General features: G+C 44.9%; 1 protein-coding gene across 18 annotated transcripts in view; it reads left to right on the forward strand.

Moving 5' to 3' along the window:
* Positions 1-17,940, forward strand: part of Tenm4 (teneurin transmembrane protein 4) — a 2,881,475-nt gene that overhangs the window by 2,381,318 nt on the left and 482,217 nt on the right. For all 18 annotated transcript variants that reach the window (XM_074081868.1, XM_074081866.1, XM_074081845.1 and 15 more), the window contains one exon: positions 8,835-8,947. In XM_074081868.1, coding sequence (XP_073937969.1) covers positions 8,938-8,947 — 10 coding nt within the window. In that variant the 5' untranslated portion in view covers positions 8,835-8,937. The remainder of the gene's footprint in view (positions 1-8,834; positions 8,948-17,940) is intronic.

Raw genomic sequence — 17,940 nt, forward strand, 5'->3', positions numbered from 1 at the left:
TCTAGCCTGGCTTCTGTTTGTAATTGCTGTCTCAAGCCTTGTGGACAAGAGCTGTCTCTTTTCTTTTGTAGGATCTTCAGGGTTATGATGATTCTGCTCATTCTTACAATGGTGCCATCCCCAGAAGCTCAACTGAACCTTGAGCAGTTATCTCTATCAGATCAATCTCATAACCCATATCCCACTATTCAGCCACATTCTGCCTAGGAGGGCCTTACTAGAGGCTGTTCCATAGGGCTGGTAAATTGTGTCAGAGGACATTCATCTCCTTCCTGAGATGGTTAATCAGTTCCAGCCTGCCTTTCCTCAGATGGTCTTTCTCCTCCCTGCTAGCTGGGCACTCTTGCTACTGGTGTTGGAGTGCTAGTCAGAGGCAAATGTGGAAACAAAAAGTCCAAGAACAGAACAGAATAAACACAGGTTCCTAAGTTTGTGCAGCCAAGAAAATAACATAAAATATGAGAAAGGATTTGGGCTGGACTTTCTTGTTTTGTTTTGGGGCAGTTCAAGGGACCAGGAATGGAGTCATGTTTGGACTGGGAAGAAAGGCATAACCACAGAAGAAAATCCTTTTCAGATTTTATTCTGGATGCTACTGGAATAAAGAAAGCACCAAGAGGATTATACTGTGCATGGTAGCAGCTGCAGCCAGACAGCAGGATGCCGATCCTTTCCTCAGACAGGTTTGGACAGCATTTGAAGCAGTGGGTTTACCTGGCCCTCGGTTCCAAGACTAATAGATTCAGCATCACTCAGAGCCATTATGTTACTCCTTTCTTAACTCTAATGGCAGTAATAATCATTAACTATTAACAATAGTACTAGTTAAGACTTTTGGTTAAAGGTGACAGAACTCCCTCCCACCCCAAACCATCCTACTCAGAACAGAGGGACTTGCTGTCTTCTCATAGAATCCAAGAAGGAATTGAATCCTCCAGTCATGGAAGTTGCTTGGAGTTTTAGTTCTGTAATACTCATTCTGTGCTTTCTGCTGCTTTGCTCTGCTTCTTTCAGGCTGTTTGCTTTGTTCTCTCACTATAGGCCAGAGTTCCCCACTGTACAAGTTTCCTAGGACTGCTGTAACAAAAAGATCATAAATAAATGGCTTAAACAACAGAAACTTGTCTCACAGTTCTAGAGGCAAGAAGTACTAGGTCAAGGTGTTGGTGGGACCACATTTCCCTGAAGGTGCTAGAGAATGAAGTGTTCCAGGCTTCTCTCCAAGCTTCTAGAAGTTCCTTGGCTTATGACAGGAGAACTCCAAATCTTCCCATGGTATTCTCCCTGTGTGTCCAAATTTTCCCATTTTGTAAGGACACCTGTCATATTGGATTAGGTCTCACCCTGCTGACCTCATCTCAACCTGATTACCACTATAAAGACCTTATTTCCAAATCAGGTCCCTTTCTGAGATGCTGGAGTTTTGGACATACCTGCTTTAGAGAATATAATTCAACCCTTTACACCCATACGACCACCAAAAGCTTTCAGTTTTTATATTTTGCAATTTTTAATACTGTACACTACATTCTTTGTAGCTTCCTGTTTTCAAAAATCTCAGGGAAGAATTCTAATTGGTCCATCTTGGATCAAGTTCTGGTCTCCTCAAGGGGAGCAGAGGGGTCAAGAAGTGTGATTAACCCATCTTTGTTAAGGTGCCCAACACTGAACCAGCTGGTGACGACTAGAGAGGGAGGGTTATCTAAGACTGTGACAGTTCTCGTGGAACCCATGCAGCTGTCAGGCCCACAATTAATGCTGGGTACAAATCAACCCCAAATCATAGTGACCTATAACAACAAAGGCTTCATTCTCTCTCATAGTCCGTGTCTTAAGTGGGTAGTGGGGGTGGTATGAGCAGGAGGACCAGACTGATAACCCATCTCAACTGTGCAGATTGTTGCAATGGTCTGAAAGAGAGTGTTGGGCACAGTCTTGCACTGGCAATTAAATCTTCCACCTGGAGGTGGTGCAATTCTGTTTACAACTCACTGGTGGTAACTAGTGACACAGCCTTATCAGGGTGTGCAGTCCCACTGCGTGCCTGTAACAGAGAGCACAAATGGCTCTCAACCCCACAATGGGAGCAGTGAAAGTGGGGTACTCAGGAGGAGGGATTGCCTCAGCAGGATAAGATGGGGCAATGTACAGGCACTCCAGGTATGAGCACTATGGGAGGCACCCCAGGCCAAGCAAAAGCAATAGCAAGACAGTGAGGTACAATACCCTGGTCTGACTACAGTATAGAGGGTTTGAGGCCAGGGATAGGAAGGTGGCTGAGTTAGATGGTGAAGAGAACTTCTTCCCCTTGGGAGGAGTTGGATTTTTGTCTCCAAGACCATGGGGGAGCAATAAGGGGTCCAAGCCAGGAACAGCAGGCTCAGGTTGCGTTTTTGGAATAGCAAGGCAATTTGATAATGTGTAGGGAGGCAGAGCACTAGACCTGAGCAGAGGTCAGGTTATGCCAGGTGGCAAGGTCAGCTAGCCTAGTGACTGGCAGAAGAACACAAGTAAATGGATGGTCACAACAGAGGTGGTTCCATGGAAATGCTGGCTGGGTCTACATTGACTCCTGAAGGGTCTCTGGAAGAGGGTCTAGTGGCTACAGAGGACATAGCCAAGCAGAGGCCTGGAGTTTTGGGAGAACTCTGGGTAATTCAAAACCAGAGTTTGTGATTTTTTTTTTATCTCCTGCATTTTGAAATTTCAGAATTTTTTCCTGGTGTGGTGGCTTATACCTGTAATCCAAGCTATATGGGAAGCAGAGATAGGAGGATCATGGTTAGAGGCCAGCCTGGGCAAAAAGTCAGCGAGACTTATCTCCAATAAACAACTCAAGTGTGGTGCTATACATCTGTAATCCCGGCTATGCAGGAAGTGTAGGTAGGAGGATTGTGGGCTCAGACCTGCCTGGCAAAAAGCAGAAGACCTATCTGAAAAAAAAAATACTAAAGCAAAAAAGAGGGGGTTACAGCTTAAGTGGTAGAGCACCTCCCTAGCAAGCACAAGGCCCTGAGTTCAAATCCTGATCCCCCCAAAATCCCAGAATTTTCAATGTACTTAGACAATTTAAAAGTGAAAATTAGTTAAATAAAAGCAAGTTTCAAAAAAAAAAATTGCAGATACCATAAACTCCATCAGTTTGCTTTTGGGCACGTGTGGCTATTTGAGAAGTTTCTGTCCCCCTGTCAAAGTTTCCCATGTGGTGCCTTTCTTGTAGGCAGATCTCTCCTGGTGGACCCCCGGGTCTTTCCTCCTCCTCCCAGACAGTGTGTGCTGATACATCTGCCCCAACCTCTCTGCAATAGCCCAGTTCCGCAGCTATTAGTGATTCAGATTCGAGGAAAAAACCTATGGAAGATTCCCAAGCCTGAGTTTGCTAACACTGAGGACCACTCGCGTGTGCACACCAGAAGAACCTTCAGAGAGAATATCAAGTGGAGATCTGGACATGAGGTTCAGGCCACAAAAATGGCAAGTGAGATCTACCCAGTTTTCTTGCACCAGCAGAGCAGGCAAACACATGTCGAAAGCTGGCTGGTTCAACCCACTGAGGACCAGCAAAAAACCTCTTTCAAGCCTTCCACAATGAGGATGCCCAGTTAAAAATTCAAAGGGAGATTGCATAAAGCCATCTGCTGCCTTTATTTCCCCCTGTGTGCATTAAAAGTGTGCAGCTGCTCACCAGGAAACATTCCATCACAGCATGGGGCGATTGAGCTGGTCCTAACAGTCTAGGGCAGAGCCAGGCAAGACGGGAAGGAAAGACGTATGAACACACACAGGGATTTCCACCTGGATCTGTCCCCAACAGGGAACTGCAGATTTTTCTACCCGTGGACATGCTTTCTGAACGAAGTGCCATTCTGGGGATGTAGATGAGTCTGTTGGTGAATTTGTGTGTGGGTGTGTACGTGTGTGTTTTTACTCTTTAATCTGAAAATGGGTCTTGGAGTCCATAAGCAGCAGCTGCAGCTGCCATAATTAAAATGAAATAACCTGCTTCCTTCATCCTTAGGGAGAAAGGCTTAACAAAAATCCATATTGTAAACGAACTCAGGAATGCAGTGGATCTTCTCTTTGCTCCCTGTTTGCTTGCAAGTAGTTTTGTGGTTTTGCTTTTCTCTGGACTCAGGAGAAGAGAAGGGAATTAACCTTTATTGAGCATTTATCTTGACCCCGGGCACCGTTCTCAGTTGTCCCAGCTGCATGAGAGAATTTGAATCCCTTTCGATGCTTCACCTCCTTCTCCTCTGTTAAATCCCCTTTTGGTATCCTGTTGGCCCCTGGATCTCTTAACCTAATCTGAGAGCTGGGAGGATTGGCATTATTAAGATGTTATTGAATACTTTGGCACATGTAATTGGCTTGGATTAGAAACCAAAGCTCTTAGCAAAGTAACAAGGTAAAGTATTTTGTGCTAATGATTTACATGATAATGAGATGGTTTTCAGAGGATTGGCTGCTTACTTGAAGGTGTTGCTTAAAGTCACTCTTCAAACCAGGCCAGGAATAGAAAATCCCAGAAGAGCTCCAGACTCTGAGATTCGTTTGGGTATCAAAACAACACTGTGTGCTGGGAATTGAGAAAGACATGAAGCCAAGCAATTATAAGACACTGGTCATGGTGGGTGTGGTGGTATCCACCTCTAATGCAAGCTATTTGGAAGGTGGAAGCAGGAGGATCAAACGTTTGAGGTCCACTTAGGCAAAGTTAGCAAGACCCTATCTTAAAAACAAAACACAAACAAAAGAGCTGGGGGCATAACTCAGACGGTAGAGTGCCTACCTAGTATGTGTGAGGCCCTGGGTTCAATTCACAAGAGCCATGAAAAAGAGGAGGGGCACTGGGCAACATTGAGGACATGAACAACCTGCTGTGGCTTCAGACTTTTCTCTTCACAAATCCATTTGTTCAACTGGTAGCTTTGTGAGGAGAACAACCTCACTGAGACAGCAATGCCCATAGTGTTCCACAGAAAAAGACAAGGAGCCAGGCACAGTGGTTCACATCTGTAATTCTCGCTACTTTGGAAGCTGAGATCTGGAGGATCATAGTTCAAGGCCATCCCAGGCTAAAAAACATCCATGAGACCACCATCTTAATGGAAAAAGCTGAGCAGGGTGGTACATTCCTGTCACCCCAGCTATGGTGGGAAGCTTAAAATAGGTGAATAGCTGTCCAGACCAGCCTGGAAAAATGCAAATAACCAAAGCAAAAAGAGCTGGGGGTGTGGCTCAAGCAGTAATTTGCGTGCCTAGCAAAGATGAAGCCACCACTTCAAGAAGGAATTATTACATATTACACTTTCGATTATTTGTATGTACGAAGGGTCTGGTTCTTATTCTTATTCTCTCTCTAAACATTATTTTCCTTCCCCTTTGGTAAGAAGTGAGGAGGCTTGCCCAAGGCCACCTAGCAGGCAATTGGCTATGGTTTGATTCCTTCCCAATAGCCTGAACCCTTGTCCCATAGTTAGAAGGAGGAAATTGGTTTTTGGGTTTTTTTCTTCTTAAAAAGAATGAAGTTTTAGTAGCAGACATCTTGAGATAGTAAGTGACTCACTATCATCACCTCCAGCTGAGGTGCAAGGATCAGACCTGTTATAGTTTGGTTCTGGAATGTCTTCCGCGGGCTTGTGTGCTGAACACTTGGTCCCCAGCTGCTGGCACTATTTTGAGAGATGGTGAAAACTTTAGAAGGTGGGGCCTACCTGGAGGAAGTAGGTCACTGGGGCCGTGTCTTTGAGAGTTATCTTGTCCTTGGCCCCTTCCTGACTCCTCTCTGCTCCCTGGTCACCAGGAGGTGAGCAGTTTCTAACACACACTGAGGCCATCATAATAGTCTGCCTCACTTCCAGCTCACTTCCAGACCTTCAATTGAAACCATGAGACAAAATAAATCCTTCCTCCCTTAGATGACTTTCTCAGGTATTTTGTCACAGCAACGACAACAAAAATGTCTGACCTAAGATCCAAGTGCAGCAAGAGTCCTCCCAGAAGTCCTCCTTATTCAGCAAGTGGAGATGCTGGCTTCTCACTGGCGTTCTGCCTGGCCTCAGCAGGTTCCTCTGTATCAAACAATAGTTCCTCTGGGTTTCAGAGGAACATGTAGGTTTTCAGTCACCATATCTTAGCTGATAAGGGAAAAACGAAGCAAGCATTCATTGCTTGGGATGAGGGTGGTTTCCTGCCACCTTTGATATTATTTGCCAGGTATTTGCAACTCCAGGAACATTTTAGCTCCTTGATCTGTGGTCGATTTAACAGTAGCCAAAATCTCTGTGCTGAGTTCCACCCAAGCTCTCCATCAGAGCAGCCCAGGAAGTGATGGAGCCGCACACACTCTGGTACAGGCAGGATAATCGCCACTCTCTGACTTGGCGTTCAGGACCCTGTGTGTTGAAGCCTTCATGCCACTAAGTGTGATGTCCTCCACTTCCCTGCATGGAGCCTAGCCCTGGAATGAGAACACAACTCATGCTCTGTCTTGCTTTCTCCTCTGGTGCCTTTCTTCTCTCATGTGGAGCACTATCTCTGGAACAACACATTGTTGCCTGTGCTGTCAGTCAAGGCAATCCTCTACTAGGTTTGATCTGCCGCTCTTATAAAACTGCAAAGCACTGTAGTTCTCTGTGGCCAGGCTTGTTTTTCTTGCCAGCTGTGAGCTTCCTGAAGGCAAGGGACTTCTGAGTCGTCAGTGTACCCTGCACAGCACTCCATGCTTAGTACACAAATGAGTGAATGAACGAATGGATGTCGTAACCCCTTCCTAACTGGATTTCCCCTCAAGGGTGCTAGCAACCTAGAAGTATTTTGGTTTCCTTAACAGTCAGTGTGAGGCTTATTGGAGGTACTTTGAAAAAGGGAATTGGAGGATGAGAACTGAAAAGGAAATGAAGGAATAGAAGAAAGGGAGTTGAGGTTTTCCTTGAAGCCTTGGCCAAGATGAAGGGAGAGGAGAAGAAAAACTGTAATTCTGCTGCTTCTTCTAGAGGGGAGGAAGGAAGTGAAACTGAGTACAAAGCTTTGGCCTGAAGCTGTCAGGAATTAAGTGCAACTTCATGACCTGGCCAAACCTATCAAATAAGCATCAAACATCCAAGCCACTGGATATGACTAAGATGCTGCAGGACCCTTAAGAGCAAAGCCAACAGATCTAGGTCCTAAAAACCAGCAGGCTCTGGGCACTTGGGAGGGGCCTCTCACCTTGCCCAGGCTTGAGGAAAACCTCTGTGAAACTTGGAATGTGAGCTTCGAATGAACAAGGCATGGTCAACAGAAATTGAAGGTGCATGGCATTATTGCTCATTTGAGATGCAAATCAGTCAGGTCCTGCTTAGTGTAGTACTAATTATCTTCATGACTATAATATGACTTACAAAGACTTTTCCAGGTTTACCTCTGGACTCTGTCTCATTACTCTGTGATAGGCCCTCAGGTGAGGAGAGGTTCGGGAACCTGACCCCCGAGGATGGGAACCTGGGCAGAGGCTGGTGAATGCGCCTGCCAAATAGAGTTACTCTTTGTTTGGAATAATTATAATTTACAATAAAGAAACACTTGAAATGCAGGTGATGCTAGCAAAATTTCACATGTAGGAGAATTTTGTTTTTAGTGGGAATTACCAGTAATTCCTCACCTTATAAGAGACAATAATGACTTCTTAGCTAGGTTCCTACATATATTTGGCAAATATGTACTCAGGGAACTTCTCAAATAATGACTTTAAAGGAAAAAAACCAAAACTCAGATTCCTCTGTGTATCCTCATGACTTATTCTTCAGCCTGTGGTTCTTTTGTACAAAAAGGCACTTTGTAATATTTGTATGTTGCTAGTGGTGTGATACCACTTTCCGAGAAAGTGGATGTACCTTAAGTCTTGTCTCTTACATTCAAGTCTTATTTCTACCTCTTGCAGTGACCTGAGGTGAATGACTTAAAACTTTTTAGCCTTTCCTTATCCTATTTTTAGAGGGATGGGATTTCTTTATATCTATGTGACAGGCCTTCATTGTGTAAAGACATCTCCTTACCCGCTGGAGATACCAAGATACGAATTCATAGCTGTAGAATTCTAGGAGCAGAAAGGACCTCACATGTTGCCCAGTTCAGAGTTTTCCTCTTTCAGATAAAGAAACTGAGGCTCAGAGAGAAGAACTGATTTGTCAGAAGTTACCAGAAGCAGGAGGACCAGAACAGAACTCTTGTGCAAGGTCTCCTGCCCAGGTGATGCCAACACTTTATATGGCACATCACAGGAAAGCCCAGCCAGTTTTTCAGGACTAGACATCAAGGCTCAGAGAGCTGAAGTACCTTACTTGCCTGGTGGACTAGTGATAAAACTGTCCCAAAGCCAGTGACCCCAGGCCTCAGCTCCATGCTTCTAGTTCCCTCCATCAGGTCATCATAGCATACAGTTGATTCTCTGTTCATCACTCAGTTTCTCCTCTGCTCCAATCCCTGTGCTGGGAATCTGGGTCTCAAAGAGGCCTGCTCCGATTCCCTGCTCCTGAGAGGTTGGGTCCTCTGAGGACACATGAATTTAAGCAATGACTGTAAAACAGGATCGTCAATCCCATAACACAAGAGAGACAGAAAAGAGCAGAAGGGATGCATATGGGCCTCCCAGGAAGGCTACAGTAAGGATGTGTTTGAGAAGGGTTTTCAGAGGCTTAGAACCCCACTTGTTTCTCCTCATTGTTTTGGGAACAGGAACAAGCCCCATGTTCCCCTGGCAAGCATTTGCAATGACTGCTGGGGAGGGGTCTGGAGAAAGTGTTGGGGGTGTCCTGCCAGTCCATCTCAGTCAATCTCTGTTCTCTATTCAACAGAAAGGATCCTCCTCCACCCTTCAGCATCCAATGGCCTTGGAGAGAGGGCTGCAGAGCCCAAGGACACTGCTGACCCTTCCCAACTACCCAGTGACATGCTGACATGGAGCCAGGTCAGTCCCCTTGTCTGCTCTGATTTGCATCATCTACCTCAAACCTGAGGCCTTGATGAAAAAGACATCTTAGAATCTGAAAATGTACATACATTTTTGTTGGAGACTTTTGCCACTAGGCAGCATAGGAGGCAAGAGTGGTGGGGGTGGACTTCTCAGGGAGCAAAGTAGTAGGAGGACTGACGGGAGCAAAGGCTTCTGGGAATCAAATGAGAGAGGCAATATGAGCAGGGGTCAGGCATCCAGCAGGAGTGTGATGGTGGTGCTGGCAGCAAGGAAGCTTCATGCAGGTCCAGCCAGGACCAGCTAGGCTGTGGAGGCCAGTAGGCTCATTCTAGCATCTGGGAGACCAGGCTGCAGAGCCTGGGGGTGGTGGTGAGACCAGAGACATAGTGAGAATGGGGAGGAGAGAAATGAGTGGGAGGCTGTCAGAAGGCAAGTGCTCTGGGGACCAGGAGAGTTCTCTGGAAACTTTTTTCCATATTGCTATGCAGAACAGGAGTGATAAAATCAGGAAACTCTTGAGTTGTGTGGGAAAAGTAGAATGATATTTCAAGCTAGAGAAGGAATTGTGGCCCAGAGAGGGGTAGAATCAGAAATGGAGGCTGGCCTCGGTGAAGGAAGCAGGAGCCAGGGCAGAGGAAGTAAATCTTTTACTGGAGACTTACTATCCCTCCCAACCCGTATTTCTTAGGCTCTGAGCAATCTCACAAGGTGAAACATGTGTCCTCTGTTATGCTGAATCATGAATTAACTCCACAATCTCAGTGGCCTAACAGAAAAAGCTTCTATTTCTTACTGTATTGACCTAGAGAGGTGGAGAGCTCTGCTCAGCTAGTGACTCAGGGACCAGACTTGTCATATAGTACGTGTGCCACTGGAACACATGGCTACCTTCATTTCTGCAGTAGGGAAAGAAATAGCTGGAAGGTGTTGGCTGTGAAGCTCTTCCATCCAGAAGTGACACTCATCCACTGGCCAGAATTTCTCCCATGGTCCCTGCCTGATTTCCAGGATTCTGGGCAGTGTGGGGAAAGCATCGATATTTGATGAGCCCTAAACAGCCTTTGTCAGTTTACTATTTCCATTTTAAAAGTCAGGAACTGAGACTCACAGACATTAACTCTCTTGTCTGAAGTCTCCCAAATAAAAAGTGCTGAGGCCTGGACCTTAAATGCTTCTGCTTCAATCATTTATGTAGTTTAGCCCACAAAGACATAGTGAACGGTGGCCACGGGCCAGCAATATCAAAAACACGGGCAGCCTTCGCTTCCCGCCTGAAGCAGGCATAACTGCACCCTGAGTTGCATGCTCTGCAGCAGACAGGTGATTCTCCAAAGACATCCTCTAAGATTTTTAACTTTTCATACACAGGTACAAAAGTGGGGGGGGTCACATTTATTGAAGTATTGTGCCAAGGACTTGATTCACTTATCTCATTTAACTGCCAAACTCTAGAGATAGCTCTTATAGCCCTATTTAAGATAAAAAAAAAAAACTTACCTTGACTCATTACCTTGAGTCACTCCACAAGGTAATGTGAAAACTGAAGGTCAGCTCTTCAGCCCCACCCAAGCTCAAGTGCAATGATGACTTGAAAGTTCAAATAACTAATTGAATCTAGTTCCCACCTCATCTACACTCTAGAAATGTAGTCTCTTCTCCCACCCTTGAGTCTCTCTCTGTCCTAGGCTTTCTCTCCCTAGTTCCTCAGTGTCACAACCCTGGGAACTCAGTTATTACTCCAACAGAGAGAGCCTCTTCAAACCCAGAAAGCAGCTTGCTCATCACTGCATTAGTGCCACCCACAGAGCTGAGCCCTAGAGGAAGGCTTCTTGAACTCATCTAGGTCTACTCATCTACTCAGGTAGCAGGACCTGAGTCTGGGGGGAGGGTGGGGATCTCTGGAATGTTCTCCTTGTCTCTCCAGCCTCATCTCCCACCACCCTACCCCTGTACTCCATGCTGTACTGACACTGACAAGTCACTCCTTTCCCTCCCTCAGCCATGGCCACCTCCTCCATCCCACACTGGTCCAAATCACAGTCCCAGCCCTGGCTGATGGCAGTAGCCTACTTATTGGCACATCTAACATAGAAGCATCTGTCACAGCATCTCTCTGGTCACATCACTTCCTTTCCCCAGCCCTCCCATGCCTCCTGTCTCTTGCAGAAGAACAACCAAAGGCCACAGTCTACTAGAGTTTACATGATTGGCCCGTGTCCTCTCCCACCCCAGCAATCTGTGTACCTGTCTCTCATACCATTGACTGCTTCATTTTTCTGTGAACCATAAACACCTTTTTCCAGTCTTGGGGAAAACTCTTCCAGCAGAGAGAACAACAGCCAATGGAGCTGGAAGCCATTGCCCAAGTGATGAGCAGAGCACACTGGGCTGAGAGGCCCTGAGCACCAGAGTGTTACAGTATTTACCTCCACTAGATAAGTTTATCTGTTTTCTGACTTCTCCCATTAGAACATAAGCTCCATGAGGTCATGAGACCTCCTTCATGCTGTTCCTCTCGTGCCTGGAACAGTACCAGGCACATCACAGATACTCAGTAAATGCACACTGAGTGAGTGAATGAATGAACAAATGACTGAACAACAGTTTCCATTGTTATTTGCCTCCCACCACTGTTCCATCCTCCCTCCCTGCCTTTATAGATGCTGTGTCCTCTTCCTGGGCTGTCCCCACTGTCCTTCTGTCCACACTCCCTCTTCCCGGAGGCTGAATTCCCTGTGGCACATTACACAAGCATGGTTCACCCATCCTCACGAGCTCAAGGAGTTTCAAGGGCAAGAATAACCTCCTGTCTTTGAGCCCCCACTGCCATGCAGTGAGTACTGAGCTACTGTTTGATGGCCTGAGCCAAGTGGACCAGGACTCCATCTGGACTTTCAGCCAAGGCCCCTTTCCTCCTCCTGTGTGTGCGTGTCCCCTTCACCCACAGTCAGGCGGCAGGAGTTCTGGTTGCCAGCTCAGCCTCCGCCTGCCTTGGAGATCAGGACAAGGAGGCAAATGGGACACTAATGAAATTCAGAGCGAAAACTAAATTGGGAGGTGTTGCAAACACCATGGAGGAGGGAGACAAGGTTTAAAAGGATCTCTTCAGGGTGGGAGGGAGAGCAAGGGGCATAAACAGCCTGGAGTCAGCTTCAGGCAGAGTCCACCTCTGACCTCTCAGGCAGGATGACCTATAAGAATCTTGTTATCCCTAGGGGCTTCCTTTTCCATCTTCACATTGGAGCCCTATTCGTTAATGGACTCATTCACGCATACCTTCCCACCTCTTGCCTAAAAGGATTTAAGTAAATTAGTAATTTAAAGTTAATTAATCAATTAATAAAGACCAATAGCATTTAATACAAAAATTAGGTAGACAGTAAGGAAGAAAAGGGAAGAAAAAGAGATGATCAAGGTCACTCAGGAAAAGATTCGAAGAAAAGGGGTTTTGATCCAGTGCCTTGAGGATGGCACAGGCCTTGTAACAAGTCAATAGAGTCATGGACCTAAGAGCTTCCAAGATGAAAAGCTCTGGTCAGATGGTAGTAATGAGAACCAGTGTTTGAAAGCCCTTTCATATCTACTGTCCATTTCTTCATTTATAGGTACTGACTGCTCCATCTTGGAGTATCTCATTTATAGATGAGGCTACTGGCACAGAGACACTGAGTTATCTCTGTAGCAAACAATATTGCAAGACTGGATCCACATGCAGAAGCCTGACATGGGACCCTTCTTCATCCCATATACAAACATTAACTCACAATGAATCATCGACCTAACTACACAAGTTAAAACTATAAACACTTAGAAGAAAGCATAGGTGTAAATGTTTATAGTCCTGGATTAGGCAAGGTTTGGCACAAAAGAAAGGGAAGAGGGAGAATGAAATAGATAAATTGGCTTATTCAAAATTAAAAAGTTCTGTGCTTCAAAGGACATGGAGAAAGTGAAAAGGCAACCATAAAATGGAGAAAAATATTTGCAAATCGTATATATGATAAGGAACTTGTATCCAGGATATATAAAGAACACAACTCAGCAACAAAAGATCAAACAGAATAATTTTTAAGTGTGCAAAGAGTTTGAATAGATATTTATCCAAAGAAAACACAGAAATGGCCAATACACATATAAAGATGTCTTTCCCAACAGGGAAATGCAAGTCAGACACACTGAGTTCTTTGTGTGGCCCAGCCTTTCTGATAGGAAAGCCTTCTGAGCACACACCTGCCTGAGGCTGGGGAAGATATTGCAGCTAAGTGAACGGTGGGGATGGGAGCCTGGTCTGCCACCGAAGGTTTTCACAGGAAGGAGAGAGGGAGCAACAGAGGCATGGTAGGGCAAGATAGATGTGTTCAGCCAGGGACAGTCTGTTTGGGGCCCTTTTCCCAGGGAAGGGCAGAAAGTGCTATCTGAGGAGGCTTCCAAAGAAGAGTTACATGCTTTGTCCTCTGCTAACTTCACAGTACTTTGCAAAGCAGCAAAACTTCTGTTTCCAGAGCCCTTGTTTTACTCCTTATTATTATTGAAGACCCCAGACTGTTTTTGTCTACATAGTCTGTACCTACTAAAATTTTGTCATACTAGTAATTCGTACTGAAAAAAATGTTAAAATTTTTATTTGTAACTCATTTAACATGAAAACAATAATCCGTTAATATCGATAACACCTTCCTATGAAAACTGATTTTTCCACAAAACAAAAACATACGGATTGACATCATTTTACATTTTGGAAAATCTCTCTCACAATTGGCTGACTAGACGATATACCAGCTGTACATTCAGTCTGGAAGCCTCCACTGTGTGCTCATGAGAGAGTAAGAAGGAAAAGGGTAAATGATGTCATAACGTGATTATAAATGATTTCTGAAAGGGTCATGGGGTTCCTCAGGGATCCCTGGACCACATTTTGAAGCCTGGGGGTAGGAGAGAGAGAGAGAGAAGGGAGAAAGTCATCTGTGAACCTAGTAGAAGAAGGAAAGTGAGGACAGTCTGAGGAGAGAGGACAGAAAGTATGAAACCTGGCTGCTCTGGGGAGTTCTGGCCTTGCATGGATATTCTTGCCCAGAACAATTTCTCCCATCCTGGCCCACTCAGCAAAATCCTCCTCATGCTTTTAGGTGGATCTGGAAAGTCTCTTATACCATCTGCAACATCCCCAATGCTGGGTTAAGCTCCCTTCTGTACCCGGCACCTAGCAGGGTTCAGAAGTGAGTGTTTTGTTCCAGAAGGAGTTAAGGCTTGTTGATGGGAGGCTTGTGATGCCAGGCAGAGGAGTTGGAACTTTCTGTGATCATGGTCTAAGAAGTGAGAAGTCATTAAAAGTTTTTGCACAAGCATTTCCTTGAAGAGATATGTATGTATATACACCAAATACCATAGTCACCAACAAGCAGATAAAAGCACACTACTAATTCCAGCTCATCAGCAAATAATTCAGGTAACTAGAGGAGGAGGGGAAATGAGCAAAAGAAGAAAGAAGGAGACTAACTGATGACTCAACCATGTGCTAGGCAATCACCATGTTACTTTACTGTCACAGCAGCTGGGTGGTCTGTTCTGTATTTACAGACAAATGAACAGAGAGGAGGCTTTCTCTCCCTACCAAGGATGCATTGGTAGTCATGATAGAGCTAGGATCCAAACTCCAAATTCAAGTCAGTCTGGCTGCTTTCCCACTGCTCTGTGTGGCCTGGGCACCATTGGTGTGGCCTTGAGAGTTCCGTGCTGCACACTGCTCCTTTTAAAAACACACTCCTGTCTTATCTTTCCAAGTACTCTTTTTAGCTCGAGGAAAGTTGAACAGGAACACTAGTAATGCTTCTTTGTTCCGCTCTTAGGGGTGTACTAAGGCAGCTTCCATGGGTACTGCAATCAACAATCCCCTTTTGCAAGTAAGATGTAAACCCACACCCACACTGCTATTAACTACACGTGCTAATGACTCAGACATTATCAAGTGTCAGGCCCTGCCAGAGCTGTCCATCGTGGCTGGTAATAGGAACCTGGGAAGTCAAAGGGATTGAACTAGATATGTTTTGGGTTTTTTTTTAATAGGGTCAGTTTGGAGAAATGACCTTAACTAGAACCCTCTGCATCGACCTTCCTGCATAAATGATGAGGCAGTGAAGCCCATGAGGTTGAGAATGTACTGTTACATATGATGCCAATGTTGTCAGCTGAGCAAGGACAAATCTTCCTAGGCTGCTTCTCCTTCTGTGAGTCCACCTTTAGTCCTCACCAACAGCGCCTGGAAGGCCCACAACCCTCCCCCACCACCATCATCTTCCAACACTCATTAATGTTCTTGGACCAACTGACCACGTGCATAGTCTCAGGGAGCCAGAGGGAGCGAGATGAAACCCAAAAGGAGCCAGATTGAGCTTAAAACCCACCAGACCCGTGACATCACACTTCTGGTCCCAGCATCCTGTGCTTTGGAACCAATAACCAGGCGGCTGCTATAGAAACCCAGTGTGGAATTCTGCCCTTCCCCGAGGCCTGTCAAGGTTGGGGTTAGCACAATGAGCCCAGACACTGCTGCGGATGTTTTGGTCCTTCTGAAATCCTTTAATACCATCTTTATTTACTTATCGCATGTCCTCAGAGTGCTGCTACCACATAGTCCTGAGTGTGCAGTCAAAATAATCACAGAGCCATTTACAAGCTGAATACCTAGTTTATTTCCAAATGAGGAGGTCAGTGTCATTGTCCTTGGCGGATTCAATTGCCAAATCATACAGCCTCTTCCTGTTGCTAATTGCATCTTCAGCTATACACATCCATGGTCAGGTCTGCCAAAGCAGCCAAGGTAGTGGCCTAAAAGCCCATTTCTAAGGCTGTAGATATCTATCAATATATTTCCTTGACTTACCCACTATAAGACAGATGTATTTAGACATCTTCTGCTTCCCATTGTGTTCATGAAAGTTTCCCCTGTTGGAAAAGAGCAATGAGTAAACAAGAGGAACAGAATCCTTTGCTTCTGTGGATTCTAACCATAGTAGAAAAGCCAAGTGTGCAGAAAACGCTCCAGGGGTGAGAACAGACATTTGTTGAGGACCTATTAGATGTCAACCACTGCGCCAAGCATTTCACAGTCCATTTAACCCTCACAACTACCCGGAGAGGTAAGTATTGTTATTTCTGATTCACAGATGGGGCCGAGGAGCCTCAGAGAGGGTCAGTGACTTGCAGTCATCTAGCTGGGAAGTGGAGGAGGTTGGAATTGGATCAAGGTCATCTGCTGCAGAGCCCAACCTCTTCTCACTGACTGAAAAATAATAAGAACAACCACAGCAAGAGCCGCCATTTATGGCATGCTTGCTGGATACCCAACCTGCACTAGCTCCTTTAATCCTTACAACAGTCCCAAGACCTTAGGTACAATGATCACTCTGCTTTATACACAAGGAAACCAAGGCAGTGACAAGTGTTTTCAGAATAAATAATTGTCTAAAAATGAGTATTCAGAAGGCAGACTCCAGCAATCTGTCACTATATGCTGCACTGTCATAAACAGCTTTTGTCCAAAATAGGCTAAGGCCTTACTCATAGGATGTACTTTGTAATAGTTGGTGATTGATAGTTAACAGTGGTTTTTTGTCATCCCACTGTCATGGGTTTTCTGGCTGTTATTAATAACGTATTCTAGCCATCAAGCTACCTCCTGCCATGGGGGATTCCTACTAGGTTAAAGAATCATAGAGCTGGAATCCCAGAAAGTTCAGACTCAAGTATGGGAGGAGGCCATACTGTGCCATGGTAGCCTGTGCCAGGCTCCAGAATCATACTGATGGAGTCCAGTCCTGACCACCAGCTCTGAACTCTGGGCCAGTTTACTTTCTCTCTGTATGCTTCAGTTTCCTAATATGTAGAATGGATATATAAGGCCATACTTCAGTGGGCTTTTCCTAAAATTCATGTTTAATATTTATAACCAGGCTAGCACACAAAATAAGTGCCCAGTAGATGTTATATAAAGTGATAGAATATGAGTTTAGAGAATTGGATTTAAAAAGTGATCTAGTTCCAACTTTCATTTGCATATGAAGAAACTGAGGCCTAGAGACAGGCAGTGATTAACCCAATCTACACAGCATTTTAATTTTCCAATTCCAACACCAAAGCTTATGCTGATACTGCAAGTCATATTTAGAACAGCAGCCCTGAGAAGCCCACATATCAATCTCATTTCTAAAAGTTTAAGTTGGCGAACTTGCAATCTGATTTGTCTTTTTTGACCGTGTGTTGTGCTTAGTTTATAATTTCACTATCCTTATGATATTGCTTTAAATTTTGTACTTATTTAGTTTCTTTTCTGAGTCTGATTATTTCAGTGAGTCTGATTCTTCTGCTGCCTCTTGCTCATGGTAGCTTTTTCTTTGTGTGTTCTTATGAGTCTCTCTGTGTGTGTGTGTGTGTGTGTGTGTATGTGTGTGTGATATTTCATGATTTTGAGATTATATGGAACTTCTTGAGGCCTGAGTTAAAAATTCTTTGTTCCAGAAAGAATTTGCCTTTGCTTCTGTCAGCTAGCTGGAGAAACCACCCTACTGGAGTCATTTTAAATCAAATGCATAGCTTGGACTTTGGGTTTTGTTTTGATTGGATTTTTTTCTGCCCACAAAGTAATATGCAAGTTCTAGGTCTAGGCCATGTAAGAGCCATTTGTGATTTGGAATTCCCAGGCGATCCTTTTTTTGTCCCTTTTCCACTGCCAGGACCGATTCTTCTTGCTGTCTCCCTCTTTGGTGTGCTTTCCTAATTCATCCTTTCACCAAATTTTACATGGTGCCTTTTGGACTCCTCATCTTAGGTGAGGGTCCCAGTCTTTCTTTCCACCTCTTGAAGTACTATGGCTTTGTTTCCTTTGTTGGCCCTTCAAAACCCAAAGCCCCAGACACCTGGAATTGGGATATCCTCAGGATAGTCAAGACCTGCAGAGCTACGCAAGCTCTACGAATTCATGTTACATTGTG

The sequence above is a fragment of the Castor canadensis genome, chromosome 1 (assembly GCF_047511655.1).
Source record: "Castor canadensis chromosome 1, mCasCan1.hap1v2, whole genome shotgun sequence".
NCBI lineage: Eukaryota > Metazoa > Chordata > Mammalia > Rodentia > Castoridae > Castor > Castor canadensis.